We start from the raw sequence: 18,178 nt of genomic DNA on the forward strand, positions 1-18,178 counted from the left end.
AGGACTGACAGAATCAAAGGATGACCACTAATCTGTAGTGGGTAGCCATTCCAACCTTGATCTGGAAGTTCCAACCCCCATTGAGGCTTCGGTAACTGTCACACTTACAAGGCGGGGCCAAGAGAGGACCTTGAAGACCTGAGATCCGGATGCACTGGCTCTCTTGGTTCCTGGACCCTCCCTGGACGCTAGAGGTAGACCAAGCAGAGTTCTCCAGAGAACACCGCCAGACTGCGCTGCGTCTTTCCCAGACCCTGCGACCTACCTATCCCTTCATTTGTAAGTTACATCACTAAATAAATCTCCCTTTCAACTACGTGGAGTGGCCTTAATAATTTCACCAATACTAATCTCTCCAGATCTACGGCTAGAGGAACAAGGTGGCTGTTTTCTTTTGTCTGAGACAAGGTGTATCTGTGTGCCCACTCTGACCTTAAACTCTTGGCAATCCCCTTGCCTTAGCCTGCTAAATGCTGAGATTATAAGTGTGCCATTACATCCTCTCCAAAGTAGCTTTAAAGTGGAGAACAAACTGGTGAACCAGAAGCTAGAATTTTCAAACTTCACACTCTCATCTAAGTTCGAAAAGTATTTAAGTATTTATAATATATATATATATATACATATACACACACACACATATATATATATACACATGTGTGTGTGTGTGTGTGTGCGCGCGCGCGCGCGTGCACACGCGCTTCTGGAAGCTGACAGCAGTGTAAAAGTAATGTCTAACATTTAAATTTCACCTTTTCGATTTGCTGAACCACCACCGAAGCTATCCTATCGAGCAGCGGAGTGCTGAGGTAGTTAGTTTTGGAAAGAAAAGACGCGATCTTTGCCACGTTGGTGCCATCGATTTCATCCACATGGCGCTGTAAAGCAGCAACTGACTCCTCAACAAAGGACTCGTGAAGCCATTCTCCTCTCAAAGACTTAAGCTCCTCCCACAGCAGAGCCAAGCTGCTGCACTGTTGTAGTCGATGGTGGCCCCAGTGATCTAATTTTTGAAGGAGATTCAGTTGCTTTCTGGTAGTGCTGGCCAAGCATATGTGATCATTCTGAATCCATCTCATGAGAGACACTACGAAATCACTCAGTTCCTTGAAGTCACACTGTGGTAAGACCGCTTCAATTCGGGACACTGCTGTTTCGCTGAGGTGAGGAGAGGGAAGCATGGAGAGTGCAGAGACCAGAACAGAGGTCTCACTTGGTGTGACGCTAGCTTCCAACCGACTATGATGGAAAGGAAAAAGGGCGAAAACGAAAGGGACATAATCAACACACCAGCAACGACAAAAAACACACCAGCTATGTGAATTAAAATATTGTTATATGGGCGGTGGTGGCACACACCTTTAATCCCAGCACTCGGGAGGCAGAGGCAGGCAGATCTCTGTGAGTTCGAGGCCAGCCTGGTCTACACAGTGAGTTCCACGAAAGGCGCAAAGCTACACAGAGAAACCCTGTCTCGAAAAACAAAACAAAACAGAACAAAACAAAAATATATTGTTATACAATTGTCATCAAAGGTGAGGTAATCTTAGAAAGCCAGTTCATTTAAGATTAATTCACGGGGTCATTAGGAGTAACTAAGGAAAGACTATGGTAACATAACCATGCTCCACACTTCATGGAAAAACAAAACCACCATCAATGGGAAAGAAAAGGTCAGCATCAGAAGAATGCCCAGAGCTACTGCTGCTGCTGTGGAAGACTCTGAGCTCAGTGTGTGCACGGCCATCAGAGCCATTGCGACCCTGAATAGACTGGCACAGGGAGATCCTCAATAACACCAATTTCCTTCTTAGTTATGTGTACCAGAAATACAGTCTCAAAACACACCAGACAGACACCTGACCTCACTCTCTACTCCTCCTTTTCTAAATCTGCACAGTAACTATCCCACTATGAGAACAGTAATTCTTAAACAACAAATTCAGGACTGGCCACTTTAAGGAACCTTTAGGTTTAGAAGTGTGGAAGAAATTATTCAATCCACATTAAATACAAAACTGAGTCATTGTGATTTTATTATGTGTTGTTTTTGGAGTTCTGAGTTCCTATATAGAAAGAACAAACACACACATAACCCCACTGATTGCTTAGAAGATAAAATAATCATGATATTCCACGTTAGCCATGGTGCATTGGTCATTTGCTATTAGTAAACTTAAAGTAAAATTAGTAATACTTAATTTTAGCTCAACCAAATCAATGGAAAACTGAGAAGACAATGTTACATATCCAGAGAAAATATGGTCATTTTCAGTTATGGATGTAAAGGGAAAACTGTATATATGTTTGTTTAGTTTTTTAGTGCTCGTGGGATCACACGAGGGGCACATGCTAGTACAGTACAGTAGGTATAGCACAGACGTTAGAACGTTAATAATAAGCCATTCAGTTCTGTCTAGAAAATTCCAGCTGTTTTATACACTATAAAGCAAACAGGGATAGATTTCTAAATGCAGCACTAATTGAATATTTTATTCTTTAAATACTTAAGTCTTACCTGAGAATTAATTCTCTAAGTTTTACCAAAAGCTCCTTATTTTGGAAATGCAGACAACTCAATGCTTGTATCATCTTCAGTAGCTCTATCGATTTATAGTTATCCAAATGTTTATACAGAACTGAAGCAATTCTAAAAACAACACGTATTATAAGCAGGTCATTCACTTATTTATTGAACAGTCACTAGACAGACTTCACGCCACACATTCTGCTCTATGTTAAAGATCCGTACAAATGTCCCCTCTTCAGTTCTTACAGAACTGTCAAGATGTTGACAGCAACACAAAGAACTAAAATAAAGTAAGAGCAATCATGAAGTGTGAGTTTGAAAAGGGGGGGGGGAAGCACAGCTTCAGGGCTGGGAAGGTCACTCAACAGTAAAGAGCACTGGCTGCTCTTCCAGAAGGCCTGGGTTTAGTATCCAGCACCCACATGGTGGCTCACAGTGATCTGTAACTCCAGTTCCAGGGGAGCCAACAACCTCTTCCAGACTCTCCAGGTACCAGGCATGCACATGGTACAAACACATACACATCTGCAGGCCAAACACTCATGAACATATTTTTTTACAGAATATTTCTCTACAAAGGGCATAGCTTTACTTCCCAAATTACAAAGAGGAAAAACAGAAAGAAAAGCTCACAGAACAGACATCAAATTCCACATCCTATTGCCAAGAATATTTTTACCATGAATTACTAGCAATTAGCAACACCAATCTCATTTTTTTCTGGCCCTGGGGGTGTGGGGGGGTGTATAAGCTAAAAGCCATTGAAAGAGGAGGAAGAGGAGGAGGGAACTGTGATGAGAAATGAGACAGCGGACACTTAACTAAAGGAACACATAATACAAAAAAAAAATTAAGTATACGTAATTGGGTTTCTTTCCCTTCCTAAATCTCACGTTACCAATGAGCTACTGGACGGTGCTGCAGGCAACCGTGAGACAAGTACTCAGGCAGCCACGTGTTCGGAGACACCATCCTTTTGAGAGCAGAGCGCTTGCTCCGCGCACACTATGGTGCCCTGCTCCAGTCTAACTGCATCAGGGAAGGCAAGGAAAACCGCTGTAAACAACTCTCACTGTTGCGAAACCACAAACATCCCGGAACATCAAGAACTTCAGGAAAGACTACTTTTTAATCAGGTGCGCGTTTCTGCTTTCCATGTCTCCCAGCGCTCCCAACACTGTCAGTGCTTGCTGGCTGGTCAGCTCCTCTGACATCAGCAGTAGAGCTGATTTAAGCCTAGAAACAAAAACACGTTTTTTTAAATGTTAGAAAACTGGCTTCCAATTTGTTTTAATTCACAGTTTTGGGGTAACAAATAGAAAACTACAGATCCCTCTACTTACTATGGAGGCCTTGGAAGTCCTGCTTAAGGGAAACTGTTCATCATACACATACATCTACAGATTGCTGTAATTCCTGGGCTGAAGAAATGGCTCTGCAGGTGAGAGTGTGTACTACTTTTGCAGAAGACCTGAGTTTGGTTCCCAGCATCCATTTCAGGTGGTTCACAACCATCAGTAACTCCAGCTCCAAGGACTCCAACACTCTATAGGACTCCAAGGGCATCTGCACTCCCTCCCTTTCTCTCTCTCTCTCTCTCTCTCTCTCTCTCTCTCTCTCTCTCTCACACACACACACACACACACACACACACATAATTAAAAATAAATATTTTAAAAAGACAACTACAATTCTAAATATTCCATATACTTATACTGAGTAGGGGAATCATATGCATTACATAATTCTAGCCTCAGTCTAGGAAGGGAAAAGCGAATGGTATTTGTAATTAATTTAATATTTACTTACCTTCTAGCAATATCTAAATGTTTTAAATGGAGTAAGCTCTAACCAAAACATCATAAATATTCCTATGTATATCATAGCTAATCAAGTGTCAGGCACTGATCTATAATCCAGCTATTTGAGAGGCTGAAACAAAATTGCAAGTGTTCAATACTGGCCTGAGATACTTAGTGAGATTGTCTCAGAATAAAAAGTAAATAGATAAGAGTGCTTGCCTAACATGTGAAAGACCCGAGATTTAACTTCCAACACAACAACAAAAAATCCAACTAAATATCCCAAATATCTGTATCTATACCAATAGCCTATGAAACAGAACTTCTTAAAAAAAGGAGATGAACCAGACCAAACTCACTCGAGCTGTAGGGGCACCTGTTACTGTGCACCTAAGTGTTTTGGTTTTGTTTTTTTGAGGGGGGGTTGAGATGGGGTCCTGCTTTGCAGCTGAGGCCAGCCTGGGACTCCCTGTGTAACCCAGAGTGGCCTCAAACTCACACTATTCCTCCCAAGGACTGGGATCACAGCCTGATACCACTATATCCAACCAAGAGTGTGCTTTCTTATTTATTTATTTTTTTAATTACTGCCAATCTTTTTTCTTTTTAAATCATTCTTAATAACAGAACTATTTGTTCTGGAATTGGAATAAATATTCGTAACACATAGATATCATTACCATTGTCTTAGTTAGGGTTTCTACTTTGGTGCTAAAACACCATGACCAGAAGCAACCTGGAGATTTTGATGGCGAACGTGATGAAGATAATGGGTGTGAAATGACCCACTGTTTAGACTACTAAATCCTACACTCTTCTGCTGGGTCCCAAGTCTCACGCCTCTGGGTGAACCCAGGAAGGGCTAATACTTAGGTGGGGCCCTCATTTTCTGTCTGGTCCACTGTGTAGGACACACCAGTAGTCTAAAAGTTGGAAGTCAGAAGAACCAAAGAAGAGAGTGTAACAGATGATTTCCCCTTCCATAGTCGAATGGGGTCATTTTGATGAGTTTCGGAGTTCCGAGGAGAGCAAAACATGAAGAATCTGACGTGAAAAGTAAACTTACTGTTTCCTTATCTCAGGTTCTGCCACCGGTCCCAACGTGGTAAACAATCTGACGAAGCTTGCAGGGTGACCAGCCGACCCGGGGATCATCTCAGCTAACCTCCTTCGAGCCACATCAGTAAACTCAAAACTGTGGAACTGCAGAGACTGATACAGACTGAAAATCCTACTGATGGACTCCAAGTCAAGATGGCTCATATTGCTTATAAACACTCTATTACACCTCTCTAAGAGTGGGTAATAACTACACTTGACATTGCGAAGGAACAGTAATATCCTCCTTGCCGTGTTGACCTTGGAAGAATCTAAAGCATCAAAAAGAAGTTCCGTTTTGTTCACAAGTCGTTCTTGAAAACAGTGGGATATTAAAGAAGAAATGCTGACCATCAAGACAGACAAGGCCCTGAGGAGAAAACAGATACACAGACTTTTATATTCCTAACAAAAATGACCGATTCTAAATTAAATGACTAGATACGGAAAGAAACTGGCAAGCATATTGCTTTATGCCATAAATTGTTTCGTTTATTTTACTTTTTTCTAGCATCGTGAGAAACAGTCCTCTGGCTCTGACCGGGGAGTCCCACGTTTTCTGCTGCCACATGCAAAAATGTGACGGATGGCTGGGGACATGGCAGGCAAACTCGTAAGTTAAAAATCTTAGCTCCTTCAGAGATCTCAAGAATACCAGTAGCTTTTGCTGTCACTGTTGTATTGGATGAGGATAATGAACTCACAAGAGATGCAGTTATAATGATGACTGACAGATCTCCGTCTGCACCCAAAGCCCAGCACCCTCACACACCCACCATCCCCAAATAAGTGTACCTTAAGTCCTGTATGGTTTCCAAGTTCCTATTTACAATATCAGCTATTTTTCCCATTAATGGGCTGAAATACAAATGCTGATCAGCCAGGCAATTGGAAAATACTGACAGCACATTAGTATCAAACCTATTAAAAGAAATTCGAGTGAGATCATTAGTATCAATTAGAACACACAATGCAGTCGTAAAATAATAAGCAACAAAAATGCTAATATATTACTAATACAAGGTAAAGGTTTTTCAAGGGCTGGGAATAAGTCAGTGATTGGTTGTGTGCCCAGCATGTGCCAGGCCCTAGGTTTGGGTTTGATCCTCAACATAAAAAAAAAAAAAAAAAGTAATTTCAAACCAGGTATACACCTTTAATCCCAGCACTTGGGAGGCAGAGGCAGAACTCACAGGACCTCTGAGTTCTAGGCCAGCCTGGTCTACAGAGCAAGTTCCAGGACAGCCAAGGCTACACAGAGAAACCCTGTCTTGAAAGAACAAACAACAAAAAATAAAAATAAAAAACATCAAATTTTCCAAGGTGAGTTGACTATTTATTATTATAAAAGTATCAAATGATCAGACTTTTAAAGTCCAGTATATCAGAAAGATTTAAAAGAGACTCACTCAAAATTATTTGAGTTTCACTTATTAACTTTTTGAGGTAACATGGAATATTGACTCATTTGCATATTAGCAAATAAGTAAAAATCTCTAGATAGGAAAAATGATCCCGTTTCTTCAAGTGACTGACAAGACAAAAATGCACTGTAAGGCATTTCAATGCTGTCTTTTCCCTTTCTTTTCTGTTAGTTTTGGAAATCAAACCCCAGGTTTTGGACATACTTTGGCAAGTACTACTACTGAATTACGTCCCCACTAACTAGGTTTTAATTTGTTGCTATTGTTTGTTTTGCTTATTAAAAGCATCAGGGTTGGGGCTAGACAGATGGCTCAGTGGTTAAGAGTATATACTGCTCTTCCAGAGAACCCAAGTGGGCTGCCTAACTCTCTTATCAGGAGGCTCACAACTAGGTATCATACCAGCTCCAGGGGATTCAACACCCTTGTCTGACCTCTGCAGGCACCTGCACACATGTACACATAATTTTAAAAAGTAAAACAAAAAAAAAAATCTATCTTAAACATAAGGAAGTTCATAGCAGCACAACACATAATAGCCAAAATTTCCGTTACAATGGGTAAATCCCACAGTCACAGAACAACATACCACAGAGCAATAAAAAGAAGGAACCATTGAGCTGAATGGTGGTGGCGAATGCCTTAAATCCCAGCACTCAGGAGGCAAGGGCAGGCGCATTTCTAGGAGTTCAAGGCTAGCCTGGTTTACGAAGTAAGTTCCGGGACAGCCTACATAAAGAAACCCTGTTTGAAAAAAATTAAAAAAACAGCTGGGCAGTGGTGGTGCACACTTTTAATCTCAGCACTCGGGAGGCAGAGGTAGGCGGATCTTTGTGAGTTCCAGGCCAGCCTGGTCTACAGAGTGAGTTCCAGGAAAGGCGCAAAGCTACACAGAGGAACCCTGTCTCGAAGAAAGAAAAAAAAAAAAAAAGAAAAGAAAAAACAAAAATAAATAAGTGACTACTGAAACATATATTATAGAAGACACCTCAAAACACATTGAGAAAACTAGATACAAAAACCCAGTACAAGGATATATACTATAGGATTTTATTTATATAAAAACAAACAAACAACAACAAAACCCTAATTTTTGGAAGGAGTGACAATCCTTTTGCAGGCCAGCTAGATGTCTCAGTGACTGAGCTGAGTTCGATCCCGCACAACTGCTGAAAGTTGTTCTGACCTCCACAACCAACCAGTGACATGTGCATGCCCCACCCTTCCCATGACCCCTACAAAATGAAGAATAAATAAATAAACATGGAAAAAAAGCAACTAAGAAGCAAGAACCTCTGGGATAACAAAGTGGAACTGGGGACTCTGAAGAGAATTTGGGGGAAGTGGTGATATTGTCTGTGTTATTTGTTTTTGAGACAAGGTCTTCCTCTGCTGTCCTGGATAGCCTGGAACTCACTGTGTAGCTCAGGTTGGCCTAGAACTCAGAAATCCTCTTGCCTCAGACCTTCCCAGTGTAGGGATTACAACCATGAACTGTCTAGCATGATGTTCTTTCTCTTTTTAAATTAGTGTGAGTGTGTGTGTGTGTGTGTGTGTGTGTGTGTGTGTGTGTGTGTAGGCAGGTCAGAGGACAACCTATGGGAATTGGTTCTCTTCTTCCACCATGTAGTTAGGGCTCAAGGACCCAACTCAGGCTGCCAGGCTTAGGGACAGGCATCTTCATCAATCACAGAGCACCTTGCGGTCCTTGTGGTTCAGAATCCTCCATCTCCCTCCTACTGTGAGTTTTCTTCTTTGACTTGCATTTGCCTCACCCTGCTAGCAGTGGCTTTGGCTAGCACAGATTCCTAGGTAGAAAAGTCAGAAGACTTCCTAAACCAGTTCTATTACTGTCTTGGCTCTCGTACATGGAGGACCTCCCACATGTATTGTAGAATATGCTGTATATTCACAAGAATATCCTGCACAGAGTTCACATTCTTTTTTTTTTCTTATTTTCTTTTGGTTTTTCGAGACAGGGTTTCTCTGTGTAGCTTTGCGCCTTTCCTGGAACTCGCTCTGTAGACCAGGCTGGCCTTGAACTCACAGAGATCCGCCTGGGTCTGCCTCCCGAGTGCTGGGATTAAAGGCGTGCGCCGCCGGCACCGCCACCACCACCTGGCTACCACCACCGCCCGGCTACATTCTTCTTCATGATGATCAGTTATGGTCACATGAGGACACAGCTGTATAGTTTAGAAAGTACGTTCGCAACAATGCTGTCAGCATCAGTGGACCTGAAGCTTACTTCCTTTTCTTTCCTTCTTTGGAGTGAAGTCAAAATTTATTGACAGCAACACCAAGCAAGCTAAGACTGAGAGGTGCCATCTAACAGGAACAGTTACTGGTGTAAAGCTGACCTCTTTAAGAAGCTTTGACAAGGACTGTAAGCTGTGGTCACTGCCTACTCACAGAAACGGAGTGGCAGCAAAGCCAGACAACGCTCAACAGCGTCACCAAACTAGTGTGATCTTTTCTCTCCTTTTAGAGTCCTCGAAATCTAGGGGTGTGTTGTTGCTGTTGTTCTTATTTAGTTAACGTATATGGGTGTTTTGTCTGCGTGTATGTCTGCAGGTACCACGTGTGGTACTTGTGCCCGTGGAGGCCAGAGGAGACTCTCTGGAACTGGAGTGACAGATGGCTGCGAGCTTCCATATGGGTGCTGGGAATCAACAGCCGGGCCATCTCCCCAGCCCCGAAATTTATTTGTTTGTTTGTCTGTTTGTTTTATGGAGACTCAATCAGAATCTTCTGTTTCTAAAGCAGAATTCTTCAAGGGTCAAAGAAACTAGTTCACTACCTGCGACTCCATCGCATTTACATTTTGATTAATATGTATATGGAAAATCATACTGAAACCTGCTCTGAGTTAAAGAGGGAACATCTAAAATACTTTCCTTTCTTTATTAAAGAAAGAATATTCTTTATACAACTAAAAATCCTCAAACTAATTGAACTTAAAACTTTGTTTTTTTTTCTTGAGACAGGGTCTCATGTATCCCAGGCTGGCCTCAAACACGCTATGAAGCCAAAGATGATCTTGAATTTCTGATCCCCAGCCTTATGGTGGTTTGAAAGAAAATGGCCCTCATAGAGAGTGGCACTATTAGGAAATGTGGCTTTGTTGGAGTAGGTGTGGCCTTGTTGGAGGAAGTGTGTCACCCTGGGAGTGGGTTTTGAGGTCTCCTATGCTCAAGCTATGCTAGTGTAGAACACAAGTTCACTTCATGTTGTCTGCAGATCAAGATGCAGAACTCTCAGCTCCTTCTCCAGCACCATGTCTGCCTGCACACTGCCATGCCCACTATGATGATAATGGACTATGCCTCTGAAACTATAAGTCACTCCCAATTAAATGTTTTCCTTTATAAAAGTTACCAAGGTCATGGTGTCTCTTCGCAGCAACAGAAACCCCAACTAAGACAAGCCTCCACCTCTGGAGTGCGTTACCACAGCTGGTTTAATGTGGTGCTGGGGATGGAATCCTGGGCCTCACGGATGCCAGCACACATTCTATCAACTAAGCTGCATCCTCAGGCCCAGTACATTTTTTTCCTATGAAATTTTATTTTTAACTGTATTTCATTTTGGTGACCGCCACAGATAACCTGATCTTACATAACAAACCCAGAGCACTTACCTTTCCAGCCTTTTCCAAGCTTCTGTAATCAGTGCTTCAACTAGGGGGTGATGGGATTCAACAGCAAACCTCAATAAAAACAAGGGAAAGTAATTTTTAATGATGAGAGCCAAGAGACTACAAATGGATCAGCAAAACTAGAACTCAGTAACTGCTGGCTTGTTGCTAGACATTAATCTAAGTTAACCTACTTACCTATTACATCCTCACTGCCTTTAGCCAACCACATTTCTCCAACCAACTCTCCACTCTACAACCAACCAGTCTCACATACTGAAAGACAGTCATTTCTACTTTCCTAATTTTCAAAACTATACCACTAACTGGTATCAAAAAATATTTTTCAAATATTATTAAAACATTACATTATAAGAAAAACTCAGCCAGGCGGTGGCGGCGCACACCTTTAAACTCAGGAGGCAGAGGCAGGCAGATCTCTGTGAGTTTGAGGCTAGCCTGGTCTACAAAGTGAGTTCCAGGACAGCCAAGGCTACATAGAAAACCATGTCGTGAAAAACTGAAGGGGGAAAAAAAACAAAAAACCTGTCTTCTGGAAGAATGGTTTTTCCATTTAAAAATGACTCTTAGAAAATTAAAATATAAACTATGATTGTTTTCATAAATTGAAAAGCAACTTACTGTTTTACGCTGTACAACACATTCACTAGAGTGTCATCACTCATTGCTTGGATGTGATTGGTTGTTACATTGCAAAGAGTAAGAAACTGGGGGTGGTTTCTAACACACTCAACATTTTTTTCCAAGTTGGTCTTCTGCTTCTGAAACTGCCAGAGTACACTAAAGGCACACCCCACTTGCTGTTCTGAAAGCGTGGCCGTATTTCTTTCAATAAGATCGAATACTTGCTCTTCATCCGTACAGTTCTGCATTCGAATGACTAGTGACTCACAGCTGAATGGGCGCAACTGAAACGCTCTCCAAGAGAGTCGAGAGATGCCTCTTAGATGGAACATATTTATAACGGGTGGGTCTCCAAAATACAGGCTTCTTTTCTTGTGTTAGCACAATTTTTCTTTAGTAAAAAAGGCCCTCGGTAGCGAGCAGTGAGGTATTATGTGATGGTATAAAAAATGGCTTTCACTCGTGTGTTTTATTTCCATCCTGATGGCTCTAAATCCATCCCAACAGAATCTGTAAAACAACTGGTTTACCTTGGTTACTCTTATCTCATTAATATCAAATTACTCCCCCAAATTCAAATTTGAAGTAACAAGGGTTTGTTTGTTTGTTTGTTTGTTTGTACTACAGACTTCGTTCTTGGTCTGAACCAGCTACATTTAATCCAAAATGAAACATCCAGGAAAAAAAGGGTTTCTTCCCGCACCCAGTTTCAAAAAGTTTCTTTTCAAATCTGATCACAAAGCGGCAGAAGAAAACGAAAATCAAAACTAGTTTGTTTGGAGTTTTTTAGGCTACCTGCTTGTTCGTTTTGTGGAGACAGGGTCTCACTGTGTATCCCAATCTACGACGGTTAAGAAAAGGTGACCTTGGGGAAACCATTTAACTATAGGCGAGGCCTTGACTTGTGACACTGTTGGAAGTGAGCAGGCGTGAGCGATGCACAGCCCCACGGTTCACAGGTGACAGGTATCCCGTGCTCCTGGCCGGCAGGAGCGCTGACCCCGAGCCAACGTGGCTTCCACCTGTCCAGATGGCAATGGGCTCGCCCTGCCCCGGTCTTCTGCGCCGTGGAGAACCCAAACCCGCAAGGAGATCGCGACTGCTAAACTAAACCGTGCGTCCCGGGCGGAACCATGCGGGGTGCGGAAGGCAGAGCCGCTGACCAACACGCGAGTCCTCCCCCACGCCCGCCACGGACCCGACAGGGCTGCTCCCGACGGCTCAGAAGGCAGGGATCATCCAAGGTCCCCCTCGACAGCAGCAGCAGGAGGCTGGCGTCTCTGGCTCACCCGTCGCGTTCTGGCGTATTTAGCCTTTCCTGAAGAAACATCTTTCTGTAACACTGTCCCAGAGCGGAAGAAACGCAGCCCCAGAGCGGCAAGCACCACGGAAGCTTGCACTACATGTCCCAAAGGGCACCGCGAGAGGCATAGGCGGACCTTATGCGCGCAGGGAATTCTGGGCTTAGTAGTTTCGTTCTCACTGATAGAGGCATTCTTAGTGATTGGAGGAGACTCGGGTCCCTTAAGTGCATCTCTACTATGAAGATGTTTCCCAGTTTCTGAAGCACTGACATATTTGTAGCGTACACTACAAAATATCCTTTCTGATGATTCTAGAGAGCCTAAGAGGTGGCTCAGTAGGTAAATACTCTTGCTGCCAAGCATGATGACGTGAGCTCCATACCAGGGACCCACATGGAAGAAGGGAGCCAACTTTCATGCTGCCCTTTGACTCCGTGCACACGTACATACAGATGCACATACATAGTTTTAAATTTTCATCAAATATTTCTTCATGTGAAAAATGTATGTTTTACCTCTTTAAACGCTTAAAAAATGAATACTTTATCTGCACCTGGTGATTAAGTACATTTAATATTGGTAATTTCACAGAACACATTCATTGTCCAATATCTATCTATCTATCTATCTATCTATCTATCTATCTATCTATCTATCTATCTAGGTAGATAGGTAGATAGGTAGATAGATATAGATATAGATATAGATTGAAAGAACGAAACAGAATTATATACTATGAAATGTTATGTAAATCTGTTTTTTTTTTAAGGCTGTTACAAGGACTGGAGAGGAGGCTCAGCAGTTAAGATCACAGGCTGTTCTTCCAAAGGATCAGGGTTCCATCCCCAATACTTACATGGCCCCTTACAACCACTTGTCACTCTGGTTCCAGGGAAACTGATGCCCTCTTCTGGCCTGTACATGCACCAGGCCGGTCTTAAGTCTAATTAGAGAGCTGTTAGTTACCACTAAGATACGCATGCCAATAATGCACCTTAGGGTTATCACGACATGCTGGCTCTTGTTGTGGCTCGTAGGCATCATAACTGGGTAGGACATGGTTGCTTTCTTCCTTTGCCTTTGGAAGCTGGCATGGGGCCTTTTGGTACTATGAAAGCTAGTCCGCAGAGAGGAGGCTTTCAGGTCAGTTACAGCTCAGGGGCCTCTGAGCCCTTTGTCTGAAGTGCACGGTATCCTCAACAATAGAGACTTACCCCCCACCTCTGAGGGGCAACCAAGTGGAACAGCAATAGCCTGTAATGTTTGGGATCTCTTGGACAACCTTACTGTCTTAGTTATTTTCCTACTGCTTGTAAGCACTGAATTTGGCTTCTTGTCACTTTTTTCCCTAGGAACTCCAGCTAACACCAATCCTCCCACATTTGCTTTTGAGTGACTCAGACAGGCTCCATTAATTGCTTTCCACCCCCTCTTTTTTTCCCTCATTCTCTTCTGAATGCTTTAGTGCTTCATGAACCTAATATGCACGCTAGTCTACATCATTCAGACCTGCCACAGGTTCTCCTACCCCAAAAGATCTTGTCCCATTATGGGCTTGGCAAAAAGTCCCATGCAAATTCCTGAGGTTCTTGTTGAATTATTTTTCAACTTTTCTGTGAACACAGACCAATCTGACCTGGTGAACTACACATCAAACACTTGTCTTATGTTCAATTTCCTTAGCAATGTCTGTCCTTCCTCTATTACTTTTCAGTCCCTGATGTTAATGGTAACTACTGCCAAGGACAATCAGCTGTCCCTAATGATTCATTTGAGCCAGCCTATCAAGGATTCAGTTCCCTCATATGGCTTCAGATTATACAGCTTTTGCCTCAAGAAGGGATGAATAGTTATATTTCTCAGTTTCTCCACTTTCACAGGACTCAGACTGATTCCACCCATCCTGATGTCACCCAGCCTCTCAGCCAGGTTGTAAAAGGCTCTTTCATTTCTTCTTTGAAAGCCTTTCTCAATACAAAAAGCTGAAAGGCAGAGTGTGCTCTGATACTCTTAGTTTCCTTTACTTGGCCATTATTATTAATTAATTTATTTATTTTGCTTCCTTGAGACAGAGTTTCTCTGAGTAGCCCTGGCTGTCCCGGAACTTACTCTGTAGATCAGGCTGGCCTCAAACTCAGAGATTCGCCTGCCTCTGCCTCATGAGTGTAGGGATTAAAGGTATGTGCTATCACCACCCAGATCTACTCCAGCCATTATTAAGGCTGCAGTCTACATGTTAAATCTTGGATTTCCCCTCCTGTATTAAAGGTCATACTTCAGGTCTTTTCTACCTCCTTTCTTTCTGATTCTTCCATGGATTTCAAGTTGGATCCTAGGAAGGGCTCTTTAGATTGATTTTATACTATCTTTTCCTCTGGTCTGCCAGCTGTAAGAACTTCAAGTCAACATCTCCATCTAATCCTCCCCTTTTCTTGCCAAATCAGGTATAGTATGGAGAAAAGCACTCACATGTCTTTTTCCTGTAGTGTCTCCTTCAAATGTGCAAGTTCTTTCTGGACGACCAACTCAGCCTCAGCTACATGTCATATCACCCCCAAAGGAAGCCATGCCATACTCCGCAGACTTATTATCATGCTGTGTATGTGTTCCTATTTAAGACTGCAATATTTTCTTTAATCAATCAGGCTGGGGGTGGTGGCACACGCCTTTAGTCTCAGCACTCACTAGGCAGAGGCAGGCAGATCTCTGTGATTTTGAGGCCAGCCTCGTCGTCTACAGGGTGAGTTCCAGGACAGGCTCCAAAGCTACACAGAGAAACCCTATCTTGAGAAAAAAAAATCTGGCTTTAATCAATCAGCTGTTTGGGGAACATCCCTATGTTCATTAGGGATTTTATTGATGTAATAACACCATAACCAAAAACAACTCAGGGAGGAAGGGGTCTGATTCATATCACAACTCAGCAAGGGAGGTCAGGGCAGGAACCTGGAGGCAGGAGCTGAAGCAGAGCCATGGAGGAATGCTGCTTACTGGCTCTCCATACCACTTAGAACCACCTTCCCAAGAGTGGCACCACCCACAGTGAGCTGGGCCCTTCTTTATCAATGATTAGCCCAGAAAATGACCTACAGACTTACCTATCCACAATCTGATACAGGCATTTTCTCCACTGCAGTTCCTCTTCCCAGATAACTCTAGGTTTGTGTCTAGTTGACAAAAAAACCAACCAGAACAATTTACATATGCTAGGTCAACCCCATTCATTAGTGAGGTATGCCACCCCATACCACACAAGAGAGCTATTGTGTGATATTTTGTTTGTGTTCTGACAAATAAAGCTTGCCTGGAGATCAGAGGGCAGAGCTAGCCACTAGTTAACCATAGAGGCCAGGCGGTGGTGGCACACACCTTTAATCCCAACACTTGGGAGGCTCACACTTTTGATCCCAGCACTTTGGAGGCTCATACCTTTGATCCCAGCATTTGGGAAGCTCACGCCTTTAATCCCAGCACAATCAGAAGGTGGAGACAGGATCTCAGGCCCCTCTTTCAGTCTGAGGTTCCAGAGGGGAAAGAAGTCACTGGTGGCTGCTTCTCTGATCTTTCAGGTTATTACTCTGATATCTGACTCTTGGTTTTTATTGATAAGACTAATTGATCAGAGAGCCATTATGAAAGTCCCCCCCCCCCAAGGATGTACCACCCTCAGATGGCTCAGCCTCAGTTGCTCATCTTATCACCCATAGCAGGGACCTGAAACTGTTCCTCTCAAACTCATCTTTGGTTCTTCCCGACACTGTCTAGGTTCCTAGAGTGCTGCATTCCTTTCCTGGGGAGATATGAAGAAATGCCTTGTCATTTCGGTAAGGACACTGATGACAGACCGAAAGAACAACTCCACTCAAGTCTATCTTGGTGAACTCGGTGAGTTTATTGGGGTTACTTCTACAAACTTGGGCGAGGGTTACTTACAGGATAACGAGTGACTGAAAGGCAGCTGCATCACCACAACAACTCCCTCAGTCTGGGTGACAACTTGGAAAAGCTGCTTTCAGACAGCTCAGCAAACAGTCTCCTCTCCCCCAGCAGCTGTTTAGCTCATCTGAGCTCAGAAAGGGGTCCTGTGAGTTTCATGACTTTCTTACCAATTTTTGCAATTTTTAAAAGATGTGTCTGTTTCCTTGTGTGTGTGCCTATGTCTGTGTGTGTAAGTTTATGCACATGTACATTCATATGCATGTACAGAGGCCAGAGGAGGGCACTGAATGTCCTCTTCTATCACTCTCTATTTATTTTGAGGCAAGTTTTCTTCCTGAATCAGGGGCTTGTATTTGCTCAGCTAGGCTGGAAGCCAGTGAGTCCCAACAACCTTCTGATCTCGACCCCCTACTCAGAGCTGGGCTTACAGGCTTACCCAGGAAGCCTCTCTTGCTATGTGAGTGCCAGGATCTGAACTCTGGACCTCATGGTTGCACAGCAAGAGCTCTCCAATCTGCTGAGCTACCTCTCCAGCCCCCAAGTTCTTAATTTGCTTGTGAGTTTTGTGCGTCTAGTCCTTACTTACCTCCAGGAGGGAATGTTTTTCCATCCAGATGAACTAACTATACAATACTCTCCCTTCAGTCTTCTAAGTGTAGGTCTGTGTAGGCATCAAAGTTAAAAACCTATTTTAGTGATAGAACTTACAGCAGCTCATACCTTAGGATAAATGGGATTGGAAGGGATTAGGAAGTTGTTAGATTTTAAACATCTATGGAGTGCTGGGGATGTGGTCGAATGTTAGAGCATTTGTCTAACATATATGAAGCAAGCCTGGGCTCAATTCTTAATACCACAAGAATCAAACCAAAACAACAAAACTTTTAAGGGACCAGGTGTGTGATGTATGCCTGTAATCAAAAGGGTTTGGTGGGGGGGGGTAGACAAGAAATATCAGGCATTCAAATTTATCCTTGGCTATATAGTGAGTTTGAGGTCAGTCTGGGTTATATGAGACCCTGTCTCAAAAAACAAAAATCTTGTACTGAATGCTCAAATGTTTACAATATGCTAGGAATTGTAGCCATAGCTGCTTCTTTCTGAGGCATGAGCATCTCTTGAGCCCATGAATTTGAGACCATCCTGGGAAACTGTACAGTCCAAGCTCCAATGCCAGGAAAGGAGGAGGGGTGGGGGAGGACAAGAGTGGAAGAAACTGTGAGGACCTGTGAGCAGATAAGACATATAGAACCATAAGCCAAAATAAACTCCCTTTCTTTCATACTTACTCAACTCATAGATCTTTCTTTCTTTCTTTCTTTCTTTCTTTCTTTCTTTCTTTCTTTTTTTTTTGAGACAGGGTTTCTCTGTGTAGCTTTGCGCCTTTCATGGGTCTCACTTTGGAGACCAGGCTAGCCTTGAACTCACAGAGATCTGCCTGGCTCTGCCTTCCGAGTGCTGGGATTAAAGGCATGCGCCGCCACTGCCCGACATTCATAGATGTTTCTAATAATACGAAACACACTAAGGCACAGGCTTCTTCCATAATTACCTACTGCTTAATACCCTCTAGATTCAACTAACAAAAATAAAAATAAAGAAGTGCCTGAAGACACAGCTCAGTGGTAGACAACCTGTCTAGCAAGAACAAGATCCTGAACTAGTGTCCAGCCCCATAAACATGCATATATTCCTACATATGTATACACGCCTTACTATGAACACATACTAAGGACATGGAGTAAGTCATAGTGTTACACCCAATCCATTGTGTGCTAAGATTAAGGAGAGAGACAACA

The 18,178-nt window shown here is 42.9% G+C and overlaps 1 protein-coding gene across 1 annotated transcript in view; it reads right to left on the reverse strand.

Annotated features, from left to right (window-relative positions):
* The window catches only part of Fastkd1 (FAST kinase domains 1), a 28,992-nt gene extending 16,458 nt beyond the window's left edge, over positions 1 to 12,534 (reverse strand). Inside the window, exons 1-7 of the mRNA XM_059259179.1 lie at positions 11,134 to 12,534; positions 10,495 to 10,563; positions 6,226 to 6,351; positions 5,399 to 5,800; positions 3,656 to 3,766; positions 2,519 to 2,650; positions 753 to 1,239 (exon numbers count right to left, since the gene is read on the reverse strand). Coding sequence (XP_059115162.1) covers positions 753 to 1,239; positions 2,519 to 2,650; positions 3,656 to 3,766; positions 5,399 to 5,800; positions 6,226 to 6,351; positions 10,495 to 10,563; positions 11,134 to 11,468 — 1,662 coding nt within the window. The 5' untranslated portion in view covers positions 11,469 to 12,534. The remainder of the gene's footprint in view (positions 1 to 752; positions 1,240 to 2,518; positions 2,651 to 3,655; positions 3,767 to 5,398; positions 5,801 to 6,225; positions 6,352 to 10,494; positions 10,564 to 11,133) is intronic.
* Between the last annotated feature and the right edge of the window lie 5,644 nt (positions 12,535 to 18,178).

Source organism: Peromyscus eremicus, chromosome 4, assembly GCF_949786415.1.
Source record: "Peromyscus eremicus chromosome 4, PerEre_H2_v1, whole genome shotgun sequence".
In the NCBI taxonomy this organism is placed as follows: Eukaryota; Metazoa; Chordata; class Mammalia; order Rodentia; family Cricetidae; genus Peromyscus; species Peromyscus eremicus.